The sequence below is a fragment of the Phoenix dactylifera genome, chromosome 11, assembly GCF_009389715.1.
Source record: "Phoenix dactylifera cultivar Barhee BC4 chromosome 11, palm_55x_up_171113_PBpolish2nd_filt_p, whole genome shotgun sequence".
NCBI classification, from domain to species: domain Eukaryota; kingdom Viridiplantae; phylum Streptophyta; class Magnoliopsida; order Arecales; family Arecaceae; genus Phoenix; species Phoenix dactylifera.
The window spans coordinates 4,304,560-4,320,713 of record NC_052402.1 but is presented as its reverse complement, the minus strand read 5'-3'; the positions used below and the strand labels follow the sequence as shown (position 1 = coordinate 4,320,713).

General features: G+C 36.8%; 1 protein-coding gene across 1 annotated transcript; it reads right to left on the bottom strand.

Annotated features, from left to right (window-relative positions):
* Positions 1-563: 563 nt before the first annotated feature.
* Positions 564-10,399, bottom strand: LOC103716078 (pyrophosphate--fructose 6-phosphate 1-phosphotransferase subunit alpha-like). Its single transcript, XM_008803935.3, has 19 exons — positions 10,223-10,399; positions 8,980-9,152; positions 7,879-7,991; positions 5,657-5,731; positions 5,450-5,563; positions 5,302-5,369; positions 5,007-5,090; positions 4,647-4,700; positions 4,209-4,289; positions 3,996-4,089; positions 3,838-3,911; positions 3,554-3,664; positions 3,391-3,435; positions 3,237-3,293; positions 2,801-2,905; positions 2,595-2,711; positions 2,373-2,476; positions 1,655-1,820; positions 564-1,000 (listed from the first exon to the last, which is right to left on the bottom strand). Exons 1-19 carry the CDS (start codon positions 10,310-10,312, stop codon positions 872-874), a joined length of 1,854 nt encoding a protein of 617 aa, XP_008802157.1. The 5' UTR covers positions 10,313-10,399; the 3' UTR covers positions 564-871.
* Positions 10,400-16,154: the final 5,755 nt, after the last annotated feature.

Below are 16,154 nucleotides of genomic sequence, written 5' to 3'. Positions count from 1 at the left end.
AGTGGTGGCTCTTATTTGTTCAAGTTACATCAATATTTCTTTAATTTAGAGCACCGCCCAACCTAAAAACTGATGCTTAACCATGAAAATGGCATTCAAATAATGTTATTATTTCGTCATCATAGGTTAAGCCATAAAACATAGTCATCAATCTGACCTAGCCATGGAACCCAACAAAATGTTGTGACTAATGGGCCGGCTGACCATCAAATGTGAGCAAACTAAAACACAACGATCAATGATTTGGCAACCGAACCGTCCATGAACTTTGGCACCATAGACTGCAGATTAGAAGGAACTTGACAAGGTGAGCCAAATTACTCGGACGGCGAGTTCTTCCATTTTTGATCCTTACTGAGGTTTCCAGGCAAGCTTCCTCCAAAAAAAATACCCAACCTGTACAGTCGCTGAAACTAAATTTCAAAGTCTCAAAGTTCTTCAGCAACCTCATGCAGCTATTTAACACCAAAGATTCACAATTACAGTAATCCCTTCTCCTCTATACACTGCTGTTTTCTTCCAGCATATAAGCATGTTCCACATAGTCTTCAACATTTCAGAAGTAGCTAAAACCATCATTATTTGATCCAGGAAAGGATTGTCATAAAACAGAATGTTTGTGTCATTATTCAACTTCAAAGTACAGCAATGGACTCATGGTAGTAACTACCATCAACAAAAAAATGATGCCAACCAAAAATGGACGCAAAAACAGAAAGCTAATCATGCAAAAATTTCTTACCTCCCCATCAAACACTCAACAATTTGGAAAAGACAGATTGTAGGATAATAATGATGATGATGATGATGATGACAAATGGAACCCAGACATTACTAATGGTCCACAACAAAGGATGGTTAGTTGTGCAATTCAGAAGGGTGGCTGGCCACTAGATGAGGGAGAAGCCATGACAGCCAACACGTCCGTCACAGAAGCCATAGCACTCAGGGCTGCTTTCAGAACATCCTGCGAACACCCAGGCTTCACAATGCTTTTCACCTGTAAAAGCAAAATACAGGAGTGCAAGAGTTAGATCTATATTTGCAGCAAGGAACACAGTAGAATTGCTGTTATAATGACAGCCATGCAAAGGACAAAGGCAGTAACTTATAAACCAACACTCTAGCACATAAACAAGGTTTGCAATTAGTCATTTTACTTAGAGGCAGATCCAGAGCAGGTTTTAGGGTACTGAAAGTTGCTAGGGATAAGCCCCGTATCGGCAATCAGGCTTTGTGATCAGATCACAAAGGGGAGATCCACTACGAGAACCCGAATGGCTTATTATTTAACCAAGTGATAGAAGGAGAGGTATATATTGCAGCAGAAAATTAAGACCAATGAAACATGGGGGCGGAAATCATAGAAGACTGTATTAGGGTAAGCAGTGAGGCAAAATTGGGTGTAACAGAAGCAAAAGGATAAATTTGAGAAGCTGGAGTTTGTAGAAAGTTCGAACATAATATATCGAACAAGGTAGCCCACATTTATTACAGGGGTAACGTAGTTGGTGGTGGCAAGAGGTAGGACTGCAGTTCAAGAGTATCTCCAGGGATGGTTCCTCGGCTTAGGTGGAAAAAACAATTTTACTATAGTTCAAAATGGAAGAACAAGAACATATTATCATATCATAGAACGACGAAATATGAGAACCTTATCCAGATACTCTTGAAGCAACTTTATCTGGCCCATGTAGTCTTGATCTTCAACACACAATGTAATGGCCTTAGCATCAGCACCAGGTCCATCAAACTGAAGAGGTCCAGTGTTGCTGTATACATCATCCATCAAAAGGCTGGAAGCATTTTGTCTCAACAACCTGGAGTCCAGAATTAAACATTAAAACAAGAAGTGAAACACACAAGCATATTCACAAATGGTAAGTTAGATACTAGGCCACTTCAATCATATGATTCTCATCCAAGCATATTTAGAAGTATCAACCAACTATACATAAACTGAGCTTATCTTTAATATTAGACAACCCAATGATTTTTCCAAGGATCATTCATGATTGACCACAAAAATGGGCTGGATACACTTGCCATTGCTGGATGTAAGAAAATATAAAATATATAAATAAATCTACCTCATCCTATAAACTTTAACTTTTGGGACAAGTGGTGATTTTAACACTAGAAGAGGAAAAAATGCTTGCAACTAAAGGAATATCAGATTAAAAGGAAAGTAATTTAAGGCCTGAAGAAACTGCAATTCATTTTCTCAAAAAAAAAAAAAAAACCATGGTTCCACCAGCAAAGCAAGTATGTCTTGCCGTGTTAAGAGAACTGCTTGGACAGGTAACTGATTTTGAACAGAAAATAGGAGAGAGCAACTGCCATATCAGTAAAATGCCGTAACAATAACATACTCGTATGCTTTTCCTTTCAAGTCTATAGTGGCAGGATGCAAAGCAGGTTTTCCAATAAGGGAGGCTGCAGGGCCATGCGACCATCTCTTCACACTCATCATTGCCTAGAAATAATCAAAAAAATTGTTGCATGTTTATTTTGATGATGCTGTTGGGTCCAAGTGTCCAAACAGGATTATATATACACTGGTTAATTGGAAAATAAAGAGGATGGAGATTCACCGTGATTGGAGCAGCGCCGCATCGCCATTTATTCATGGGATTTTTCAGATTTGTAATGGTAGCCATGTAACCATTTAAACCAGCTGCCAATGTATGATAGGAAACATGCCCAAGAACCTAAGCAGATAGAGTTTCATAAATAAACTCATTGCACATAGCAAAACTAACAAACCAAAAGAAGGAAGCTAGTCCTTGTAGGAACTCACATAGGCGTAGTCACAGTCAAATTTAGATGGTAAGGATCCCCGAGCTTGGTAGCCAAAAAAGTGGCAGATGGCATTGAATTTCTTTCCTTTATATGTACCTTCTTTCTGTGAAGATGGTAAACAAAAAACATATAATGCAAAATAGAGCAATTTGAAGCTAGGGGTGATCCAGCAAGGACTGATATAGAATACAAGACATAGGGAAAGAGCAAACAGCTATCAGCCCATTAAGCAATATTGTGATAGTCCATCAACAAGCATCAAATAAAGAAACTTAAGCAGCATTATGAAGTTATGATGTATGATTAACAATGTGAATCTATGATGCACTACCACTCCAAGAAATACATGACAAATGAAGATTCTCTTATTGTTAATCTAAGTTGAAGATGTGATCTTCCATGTCATCATCACATAAACTGTAATTTAAACTCACCAGCTGCTTGTTCATTTCTGTCTCAACCAACTGAGCTAGAAGTTTCTCTGTCTCAATCTAAACGTAAAGGAATTAAGGAAAATTCAGAACATGATGATCATAATAATACTGTTCTAAAGAATTCTACTTTTTGAACTGTTGCACCAGATTTTACCTGGGATAACTGTGCAGAGTCATCAGATTCCGGATGGAGAAGCAGCTGCATAATAGATACAAAATGTTACAATTTTAGTACACCTCAAGCAAGTCAAGCAGCACCTTATGGATATGAATTTATCGAATATGTTTATAGCTGCAGTAAAGATAGCAAAAATAACCTGATTCCTTATAAATGGTGGCAAAAATTCAAACAGTGCAGCTGCCCATGGTGAAAGTTGAGAAGGAATATTCTCGGCAGACACCCCCTGAAGATGGAGACCATGGATTTCCTAAACCAGGCATAACAGATTAGTAAATGGGCAAAACTACAGTAAATTAAGGGGAAAAGAAAATGAATATAACTGTTTGCTTCGAAAAAACATGGCAAAAATCATCAAGTCACATTTGCTTTCTTTTTTTTGGGTGGGGGGCAGGGGTGTGGAGGGGGGAGGGGTAATAGTACCTGAATCAGAGCATACAGTTCTGGAACGCTTTCTACAAGCCCCTCAGGTATAAGAATTACACCATGATACTTGTCTGCATGAGAAATAAAAAGCCAAAAGTACATTAGAAGTTGACAAAATAAACATCAAAAGAGAGACCAAATCAACAACCTCTAACCTTTCTCTGCTCTGGCTTGCACTGCATCACAGATCTGTTTTGTAATGTCAAAAATAGTGAGTTTTGATGCAGCAACCTCCTCACCTAGGATGACCTGAGAAAGAGATAAAGTTAATATAAATCAGTCGATGAAGAAGGTATTATAAATAAATAAATGAACAAATAACATGGGTGAAAAAGAAAAGCAATGTGAAAGCAAATGGGAAGTCTAACCATATTTGATTGTGACTGGAGAGCACATTCCAAGGCCACATGAGATGCCTTCCGGCCCATAAGCCGAATAAAATAATAATACTGCAAAAGAAAATACAAAACATTAGTTCACTGGAACATTGTGGGAGATGAAGTTTGAGCAAGAAAAAAATAAACAAGAAACTGCTTGTTTAGCATGCAAAAAAGACATCTGGTGACAAAAGCTATGATTGACTGAAACAAGACTGAATATTGGAATACGGTTGGCTGCATAAACACTGAAAACATGTAGCTTCAACATTTGTGTTGTAGCCCAAGGGAACCATTATAAAAAAATAATCCTTGGCCAGCACTACTGGAGAATGATAAACTCATTTGGTCTAAACAAGTTGTTGAAGCAAGTTTGATAGATAAAGCCTTGCAAATTTATCTATACACATGAAATGAACTATGCATTACCTTTTCAGCCGAGAGGGCATCTGTGCAGACATTACCGATGAGCTGTGAATTAACCTGCAAATAGAATGCACACAAAAAAGGCTCACAGTGACATTGCACAGCTTCAAAAGAACATTGTTAAGTATGTACCAAAAAAAGAAGATTGTTAATTTAATCTGACATGAATGATAAAGTGTTACAAGAATCATAGATCTGACAAGATGGGTACTATGTCCAAAGACTCCAAAAGTAGTGGGGAATGAATTAGACAAATGAGAATGAGAAAATAAAATCAGAAACCAAGATTTCATTGACAACAAAATGTGATCGTAATTACCTTAACACACCTATACAATTACAGCATTTCATTTCCAAACATACCTTGCAAATTGTATCAAATCCAACATTTGTCTCCACAAACTGATTCTTAAGATCCCCATTCAAAGTTACAGGAACACCCACTACCTGTCATACATTTTTAAATGAACTTATCCAGTTTAACCAAAGGTAAAAGCGAAGCATCCAAACCAGCATTTCCTGGCAGGAAAATGCCTGATTCTCTGTAGAGCTTTTATCTAAAATCAAAACATTATATCACAAAAATTCAAAAGCATGCAGAAAAATGGCTAAAGTTAACTTGTTCTCTGGAGAAATACCAAAACGACATGTCAAGTACCTTTGTTGGACATTTTGACTCGGCAAAAGTTTCTGCAAGATGAGCAGCATCCATATTGGAAGTAACCCCTTAAGAAACCCAAGGAAAAAGATATTAAGTCACGCACAAGTCTGATAACACATATTAGTAAGTATATTATGAGACACACCTCCAAGGATGACAAGACCATCCAACTTCAGTGCCTGGCATGCAGCCATCGCAGCATTGACCTGCTCAGTTGTCCTGATTTGATCTTTTGTCCGGCCAAGCAAATCATAACCACCTTTAAAAGCACAAGACATGCACAGAAATTAGGAAGATAATTTGAGTTAATACAAAAATAAGTAAAAGCAATGAGGACAATCAAATAACAAACCTTGGTTCTTATATGTGGAGAGGATATCATCAGTAATTTCCAAAGTTTTCTGTGCAAATAAACCTTCAGTGCCACCTATAACAGAAACAAGAGGTATCAGCAATGAAAATAAAATGCTTTCATCAAAAAAAAGAATTACTAGAATCATCTCTAGCAACAAAGCAATCCAGACAAAAATTCTGCAGGTTGTAGAAATATATGGAAATCATTCTTTACAAAAGGGGGAAAAGATATACATAAATAGAATCCATGTCCAGATAATAACGTAATCACATCAAGAATTATTGATCAAATACAGCTATCCAATGTAATATAGGGAAAAAAAAGTCCCAAGTTCTATGCGAACAAAATGTCCCAAGTCATATATGTAACTAAGTTAGGTATATTCATAAAAAAAAGAGATAAGAAGGATTTTAGAGCACAGGAAACGAATTCTTATGTAGTAAACGTACTGACAACAAGGAATTTTATTGCAATGGTACAGTAACAAGTGGAGAGAGCCACAACATGGAAGAGAAATGAGTCACTATATTAAAATGACTTTATTAAGAATAATGTGAAATTGTCTTATGTAAGTCCACCTGAACAACAAAAACCTTTTGACATGGTTTTATCGATCCAAAATGAAACTAGTTAAATATCAGGAGATATTGATAGCTGATGAGGGAGCAAGATTGGTAGAGAGGAGCAAGATATGCAGCAAGCAGTTATAGAGAGACTAATGAGTTGGTAGGAACAATAGCTCTGCTTCAGTTAGCCGCTTTGAGGTACTGATGACTTTTCTTTCTTATTTGGAAACAGAACCACTTAATGGAAGTTGCAGTCACTCTTGTCAATCAACTAGGTGATGGTCTGAACTCCAGATTTTTTCATCTTAATCAAGCATACTCTTACCAATGAAACATCAAAAATTTATTGCTTGCGGATTAGATACCAAAAGGATGTTTGACTAGGGAAGAGTGGGTTTCTTAAGTGTTTCTCGACTTGTTAGCTATGTCAATCTTTGTAGAAGAGGAAGTGACAAAGTGCAGCATATGATTGCAACTTGCAAGAGAAACTTAAATGATGTGGAATCAAGGTTAATGCCATCCTTTATATTGCAAGAATGCCATCCTTTCTTGACATCTTTTCCCATGTTATGACTATCATTTTCATCTGTTAGTTTTTAAACCCAACGCTACTCATTGGACACAGAATAGGTACTAGGAAGAGATCTGTTTTAGATGCATGCAGCAGAAGAGCTCTTCAATGATCACAACAAATTGAGAAACAAATCAGGGCAGCTAGTGGTATCTGCTTCCACACTGTTACTTAAAAGTTATAACATATAAATGTTTGTGCCATCAGAATCAAAAGATGAATAGCACTACATCCTCTTTTCCAATATAATGATTAATCAGAAAGCAAGGTTCAACCCATAACCAGAAAGTGACACATTTTCAAGTGATGGGACCATACACCAGTCAACAACATGTTAGATAAGGTTGGTCAAACATCCAACAACTGATTTCTAACTCTCCAATCAAAACCATCATGCCTTATTTCAAGGACGAACAATGCAAAAGATACCTAGTATAAAATAAAAAGACATTGACAGTACATGTGATGGTACCCAATGTGATTTTAGAGAAAGAGCTTGTCTAAAGTGATTTCAAAAAAGATATAAGATAGACTATGAAAGGAAAGAGAGGAAAAGTAATCCCAGCCAATGGAAGCAAGGAAATGAACTGATAATCAAGATTTTCTCCTACAAGGTTGAACTGGAAAAAAATGCAAAGAAAACAATAAGGAATGCGGTCAGGATGTGATTATCTTGATATATTTTCTTTGCGTTACTTTTTCTCATGTTTGCTGTTGATTAGGCTCTCTTCAGTATGCAAAAAGATAAAAGAAAATAAAAGTATTTCACTGGAATGAAAAGAAAAAAATTCTCTTCTTCAGTTGAACCTAGAAAACTTAGAAAAGAAAAATTATTTTTCTTTGTTACTTTAAAGTTTCTTAAAAAAATAAAACTTTGGTGCTTTTCTTTGTCTCTCCCTGATAAATTTTTTTTTTAGACCTTACCAACCAAAGCCTAGAAGTGCAAATAACAACAACAAGAAAAAAATATCAGCGATCTAAAGGCTATCTCAATTGTGCTAATTCTAAAAAATGAACAAAAAACAGAAAATTGCTATTCATAAATCTGTCTATAAATATGCATTATACAAAAAAATGCTTACCAACAAATCCAAGCAATGTACTATTGTGGTTGTGAGATTTGATAGCATCGTAAAGTCCCCAAATGACATTATGTCCTCCTGGTGATTGTCTTCCAGAAAATACGACACCCACCCTGCAATAAGATATTTGTAAAATATGAATGTTAAGTGCCGCTGGGAATAAGCTAATGCGTCATGAGCCTAAGACATTTCCCAAAGGACCAATCTTCCAATTATGCTGTGTGTACAAGAAAATAAAATGTATAATATAAGGAAATAACCTACCAACTACTAAAATGTTTCAAGGAAAAAGATTGATATTCACTGATGGTATCAGATCAATAGAATAAACTATCAAGGGAGATAATCTGTCCAATCTTTAGAACAGTCAATAGAAAACAGAGCTTCTCATCAAAAAAATTGAAGACAGAACTCAACTTTAGCAATACCTGTATATACATGAGTTTATGACTGGAAATGTAGTGATACTTTAGGAATAGAAAGTGCAAACAATTTTCCTCCATTTATACCACCCCTCAGAGAATCATTAAAGTAAGCAATCTACTAGCATCAATGCCAATAATAATGAACCATTCCAAAAGGAAAGAATCATAAATGTATTCTCTGCTCATTGGCCAATATGCATGAGAAGTTCTTAGCCACACAAACTGGATCACCATGTCTAAAAGTGCATCCAGCATGTATGCTGCAGATACGAGTGGAAAGCAAGGCTAATTATGTTTTTGAGATGGCTTTAGTAAGATGATTCATATGATTACTTACAGGTCTGCAATATCATATAATTTGTTTCTATGAAAAAATTTGTGGAAATGCATGCTAAGTAACAACGTCTTCAGAAAAAAGACACCAGAGAGTGAAAGTGCAAGCCAGGCGAGACATTCTAGCACTTGACTGCTGCTATTACCATAATAAATTGGTCATTTTCCCCTTTCAAGAGGAGACAAAGTCATATGATGAGGCAGGGTGCTGCATTTACTGAACATAAAACTCTTATGTAGGAAACCAAATATCAGGATACACTCAAACAACTCCATGTTGCCAGAATCACCAGTTCAAAATCTGTTAGAAAACGAAAAAAATAAGCCGCAGATGAGTATAGACCTTATGGCTGGATGCTCTGTTATGATCTGTGCATCAGGAACTTTGGCCTTTGCCCTCAGAAAATGAGCCAAAGGTTGCCCATATGTGCGGGGAAAGTATTGACTGATCACATGCGCACCAGCCGGATCTGCAGATGTTGTTGCATCACCAAACTCCACCCTCACTGTGGTGTCCTGTTTTAGGTGAGGAGATAAAAACAAATAAAAAGGAAGAAAAAATAGAGGCAGACTTCTCAGAGATCAGATGAAGCAAAGGGATCGATTTTACTGTCATTGAGACAGCATCATACAAGATGCAATAAACTAAATAAATTAAAAATCGTTGGTAAATAATGAAAATATTGATCTATCAGAGCTACGACACAACAGTAGTTTTATTTACAACTTGATACAGTAATCTACGACTTTGACATACCAACAAAACTTTACGAGTAAATACAGCTTCCATGTTAATGAGATTGGCGACACATGGGTGGTATATATTGGCTTGGAACCCATCCCATATTCCTCCAAGACTAAGAGCTTGCTCACGCATAGAGCCATGAGCACAACCCAATCATAATTTAATCAACACGTCCATGCAAGCGAAGTTAAAAAGATGGTGGAGGGTGAAAAAGACAAAACGACCAAGCATATCGTCTACGTAGGCAAGATTTGCCTCCTACAGTCTAAAAAGAGTCAAACCTTCGCCAAAATTAGAACTTGGTCGCCAGAATTTACATCGAAGTCGTGTGATAAAGGAAAAAACAATGCACAGAACTGAACACACGCACAAAAAAAAAAGGTCAAAGGAAAACAACAGTACTCGAAAGGGACACGTTCTCCCGGCTGATGAGACGGGCAACGCACCGATCTAACAATAACTTGGCGTCGTGCAACTAAATGACCGCAACTACAAAACGAAACGAGTAATCGACGACAACATAAAGCTTTAAAGATTGAAGTCCACTCCTTGACATCAAATCAGGTCTCCACCTCGAAAAATGCCAAAACAAAACAGATTATATCATCAAAACGCCAAGAAAAACAAGAAAACGTCATAAAGATCCGATCTTTCCAAGCGACAATGCCTGCATACCACACCGATGCATTCCGAAACCGCGAGAAAAAAGCACACGATCTACAGTCCGATCGCCAGCGTTAGAATAATTTAGAAAGGAGGAGAAGAAGGAAAAGATCTCAGATGGGAGCGAAGAAGGACAATGGAGGCGAGAAAACAAAACCCTAGAGGCGAGAGAAGGGACCTGAAGGCAAGGAGGGAGCCCCGGCTGGTAGAGAGCCCTTTGCTTCTGCAGACCGGAGAGCTCTCGGGGGACGCCGTAAGCCGAATCCATCGTCTTCTCTCTCTTCGCTTCTCCCCTTCGTCTGTCTGTCGTTTCCGCTCCTTGGGAAGAGCGGTATTTATACCGGCGGCGTTACAATCTCGCCCTCACTTCGCACAAAACCCCAAAAATTCTTTTTAGACATTCACAAATAAGCACTGAGGGGTATATGGACTCCGGATTGGGTTACGATTCGGTAATCCGTATATTATCTTCTATGCGGATACAGCATCTCCGTCCACGTCGAACAGATGAACCCACTGATTCAGTTGCGAGCGGACGATCGAGTGGTTGCACAGGAAATTTATGGGGGTTTCCGTAATTTTGTTCTTTTCCTCGCTCGGATATACTACTCTAAAAAATCTGTGGCATCCAGGGTCTGGTGGCCTGCCGGGGCCAGGGGGACAGGATCTTGAATTTGGACAATTAGGTCCAAATTCAAGATCCAAAATGGAATTTGGTTTAATGGGTTGGCTCAGGTGATATGCTAGATTTGAATATTTTGGACTAAGTTTTGCTGGATTTGGTGAAATCAATTGCGGTACAAGTCCAAATCCATGGAATGGTTGTAGTGTACTCATCTTGGATGGAGATTGGGTGTCAGGCTAGATTTTGATTGTTTTTTTTTTTTTGTAGGTTTTGATTAAATGATATCTTATTTGATGCATCTCTATGGAAAAACACCTTTTAGTTAGAAGGAGTACATGATTCCTCTTGCATGTAAAAAGCATGACCTAGACTTACCCTTGTTAAATATTTTAAATGGATTGGCATGGCTAGACATTAACCAAGCTCAATAAATCAACTAATGTGATGATATGCTGCTCATGATTATTTTTTTTTGAATTTTGTTGCAGCAATAGGGCACTAATCGCCTACATTTATAATAGGCACAAATTTATTTTCAATCCAAGCCAAAATTTGCCATGTCTCTCAGTTAAGCTCGGCACAGTGAGACTTGTATTACATACAGTATTGTATATATATATAGGATCATTGGATTAAAGTTTTAATTATGATTTTTTAAATTTTCTTTAGAATCAATTAAATATGAATTCAGATCTAAACTAAGTTTTGAACTGAGAATGATATTATCAAGTTTGAATGAAGCTCTATTCAAGTTCTAATTAATTTCAACTTAAATTAGGATTATCGAGCGGATCAACTAGGCTCGTATTCAATTTGATTCAAAATTAAGGTAAAATTTAGTTTGAAATAGTGACAAGGAAATCAATGTTGAAGTCACAGTTCAAGCACAAAATTAATTTCAAACCAAGTCTGATCATATCCAAGCTCGATGAAGCTCGGCTCAGTTATACATGCACCCATGAAATATACATTTATTTTCTATTAGCCATACGTCATTTGTTAAGCACCAACTCTATATATACTTGCTACACCGGACTTTGGCATATGATGCCGGACTCCCCATACATATCAATCCTAAGCAAAGGCCCACAAAATTGTGTTGCAAGCCCAAGTTTTATCGATGCAATTAGTCTAGAAATGTAATCTTTAAAATGTATAAGCTTGAGCCAAATAACACCACAAACTATAGAGGATAAAAGAAAAATGACCATGCACAGTATGGACAAAGGGAGGGTTTTCTTTTGCTAGTAGAATGGATATATTGAGCGTATATACTCTTCATGTGGAGATGGAGCTCATATATATTTGCTTGAAAATGTTATGAATATCTAAAAACGATATGGTGCAATCATCATACATCAGCATTCTCTCAAAGTCTTCAAATACTTCCATCTTTGACACATTACTGTCAAATGGACATATGCAACACATGTTTGACGGAAATAAACAATTATAAATAAAAGAACAAAAAAAAAACTGAATTTACAAAACTAAGTTTAAAATGAAGTAGTAAACACAGAACAAAAATTAAAAAAATATTAGTTAGAAAATAATATCCAAAAATGAGAATTCCGAATATGGTTAGCAACAAATTTACAAAATAACAAAACAAAACAGAAATATGTAAAAATAAATCAAACAAGATCCAGAGTATGAAAATGAAAAGCATGACCAAAAAAAATCAATATATTAACTAATAAAAAGTAAAAAATTAGTGAAAAATCGAAACAACACTGCCCATCAAAAGGTAAGGGAAACTTGTAGGACTCGTTTGGTTCGCGGGAAAAGAAGGGGGAAAAGTGTGGTCAACGGGAAAGTAATGAGATGCCTCTTGTTTGGTTGGAGTTTTCAAAGGAGAGAGAAGGGAAAGTAGTATTTCTATGGGAATGTGATTCCCACATTTCATGGGAAAGTCTTTCCCATGAGAAACATGGGAAAGTTACTTTCCCATGAGGCGGGAATCACTCCATTTTTACTTTTTCCCAAAAAGTCCCTTCAGCATTAAAGAAGCATTAAAGAGGCATTAAAAACTTAATTTTTATTAAGGGCATAATAGGAATTATATATAACTTTCCTAGGAAAGTAGATGGCCAACCAAACATAAGCACCTTGGAAATTTGTCACTTTCCCATGGTCAACCAAACATGCCAAAAGTACTTTCCTAGGCATCCTCTTCCTAGAAATTTGTTTCCCAGGAATCATATTCCTAGGAAGAAAAATGCTTCCCGCGAACCAAACGAGCCCGTAAGGATTCAGTTGGTGCTTTGAGTCATGCAACGTTACGGTCACCGCCCCACCCCCCACCAATCACCATAATAGAAAAGTCTTCGTGGCATGCCTTATATATATGTGGTAGCAATTATTTATTTTCAAAATAGGTGATTCTTTAACAAATTGTTCCAAACAAATATAGTAAGTTTGAATCTCAATCAAAAAACGAAGTTGCAGGCTAAATCACAACCCCGCAGTAACGGCATCAAAAAACCAGGTTTCGACTCCTATCTATGAGATAAATCGATGAATCCAACAATATCCTTTGCCATCTGGGACTCGTTTGGTTTGTGAGAAAGAAAGGGAGAAAGTGTGGTCAACGAAAAAAATGCCTCTTATTTGATTAGAGTTTTTAAAAAATGGAGATGGAAAAGTGACATTTTTATGGAAATAAAATTTTCGTATTTCATGAGAAAGGAAAATGTATGAAGGGCATAGAAAAGCTACTTTCCTACCGATGAAAATTTGGGTCCCTTTTGTCAGACCAAGTGGATTGGGCTCGATCCACTTGACTGGCCCAACCCTTTTTGGCCCCCCCAAAAAAAAAATTCGACATGTGCCGCCTATGTGTGTGGAGGGAAGAGACTTCCGATTGGAGTCTTCTTCCTCTCCGATAAGGTCGAACGGAATCAGACTTCCAATTGTGACCGAACTCTATTTAGAGCTCCTGCCCATATTCTCTTTGCCTCACCAAAGGAACGACCTCAATCGGAGCTCATCCTCTGAGTAATTTCTCAGTCTTTCTCTCCGAACGCCGGCCATTATCAACGATGTTGCCGCGGCCAAACACCGTCGAAAGTCAAATAAGAACCTAGCAATCTTTGGTTAACTCGTCTCTCCCTCATCCATGACCTTTGCCAAACGTCAGATTTTTAATGAAAAGGGTGATGCCCTATTTCCTCTATTTGATCAACCGACCCTATTTTCTTCTGATTTCGGCTGCCTCCGTCGCCGGTGCTTGTAATCGGAGGATTACCTTGATCCCTCATGGTGGCGGGAAGCTATGGCCAAAGCTCTGACCACAAGGACACATTGGTTTCATAGTTTAAGTAGTAGGAACCTCTTTTTTTGTTGGTTTTGGCGCTGCCGGTCGCCAGTTGCCGCTGGCCGCCTGTTGGCCGACCATGGGTCCCTAACCCCGGGCATCACCTACAACCATTCTCTTCTTTCTTCTTCCTTAGTTAGAGAGGAAAGCTTTCTTTGTTTTTCTTTTCTCTCTCTTTCCAATGCTTTCTCTCACTTTTCTCTCTCTTCCCCATGCTTTCTCTTTCTTATTTCTCTCTGTACAAAGTTTCTCTCCTGACTCATGGGCCAGACGTGTTGATTGATTTAGGTTGACCTGTGCTATTAACAACCAAACCCAGACCCTTGATTGAACCTGGACTGAGATTCTATCTCTTATCTATTCTCTCTCTACAAGTTTCTCTATTTATATGGATTTTCTCTCTCTAGAGTTGTTTGGACCTCGTAAGTACAACTCTCAATAATTTTGGATCGACCTGGGTGAAGAGTCATGATTCAGAATCGTCGGATGGCATGTCAGCCCCCACCTTGGTCCTAGTCAACATTGCCAGATTTAATCATCCTTATCTTTGTTGAACTATTTGTGTCCTAGTTCGAACATGATTCGATGAAATCATCTTGATTGGACTGACTAGAATATTGGACACTCCTACTTAGTCAGCCCTGTAAAGGTATTGGAATTTAAGGTTTTTATTTTAAAAATATTTATAATAAAATTTTAATGAAAAATATAATTTTTGGATATTAGACTTTGAGAAAAAAATTTGGGATTAATTGAATATGTTAGTTGGATTGTGTTTGCAAGATAAGTAATGTAACTTTTTTTCTAGATCTATTGGCAAATTATAAATATTTTCTTAATCGAATTATTTTTGATTTATGAAGTTGATGCATAGTATTTTATTATTATATATTCCTCTTTCTAGAATATTGTATGATTCTTAATTGACCATATTGATTTCAATATGGATTATGTTCAATTGATTTCGATGTCGTATGAATTTATGTATCTTATAATTTGGAACATTGAATATGAGAAAACGAGTTTTTGCTTTAAAATGAACTTGGACTTGTAGCTAAATTATGTATTAATACCCTGCTAATGGGGGTTATTCGCTAGTATATCGACATCCGGCCAATGGAAGTTATACGTTGGCATATCGGTACCATACTAGTGGGAGTTATTTGCTGGTATATCGACACCCTGTCAATAGGGGTTATTCGCCGGCACATTGACATCATGCTAGTGGGAGTTATTCGCTAGCATATTGACACCCTGCTCATATTCTGGCCTAGCTATAGGGTATAAATATAGTCATAGCTCATGGCTGTCAAAATAAACTTGATGAATTGAAAGATAATTGATTTATGAAACAAGATTCAAAATTTGAAGTGACTGGATAGCGTATCGATTTGGCTTTAAATCAATGTATTTTGCATGTCTAATTTTAGTATATTCTTATTATTATAATGCTTGATTTATCTAATTAAAGTGTTCACTGTTTAGACTGTCAAGCTTATTATACGATTTCTTATTTTTTTACAAATTCAGAGACTAGAAGAACTATGACATAAGTTATATTAGTAAGAGTTTATTTAAATTGTGTTACCTTAGACTAATGTTAGATTTGTGAGACATTGTAAATTAAATTAGTTAATGAAATAAGGATTGCGTATTATTAGTTAAATTATTTTCGCTGTCTCATTTTGATATCATGATAAGATGCCTCGCATGCTTTTCTATGAGTGTGCGGTGGTTGCCGTGACCCCCGGCTCGCGCTCTTGAGTTGGAAGCATAGCACTTTTTTTCCCCAAAAGTACTCTTAAGCCATCAAAATCCATAGATAAGATTTTTCTTTTTATTATATGTGTAATAGGTATTTCATGCCACCCTAGAATATGCTAATCAACCAAACATGTCAAACTATTTTTTCATGTATCATATTTTTTGAAATCATCTTCATAAAAAAAATATTTTAGTGTAAGTTTAGTGGTTGGGATATTCCCAAAGAAATGTGAAGACTGGAAACTTAGAAAAAAAAAATTAAAAATTAAAATTTTAGTTTTGTAATAGAGATAAAAATATTTGACTCAATTTTTTGAAGTTAAAATTCTTGGTTACATCGTTTATTGACCATCTTTGTTAGAGAAGACTTGTTTTAGTTTATTTCCTAATCTCCCACCAATATTC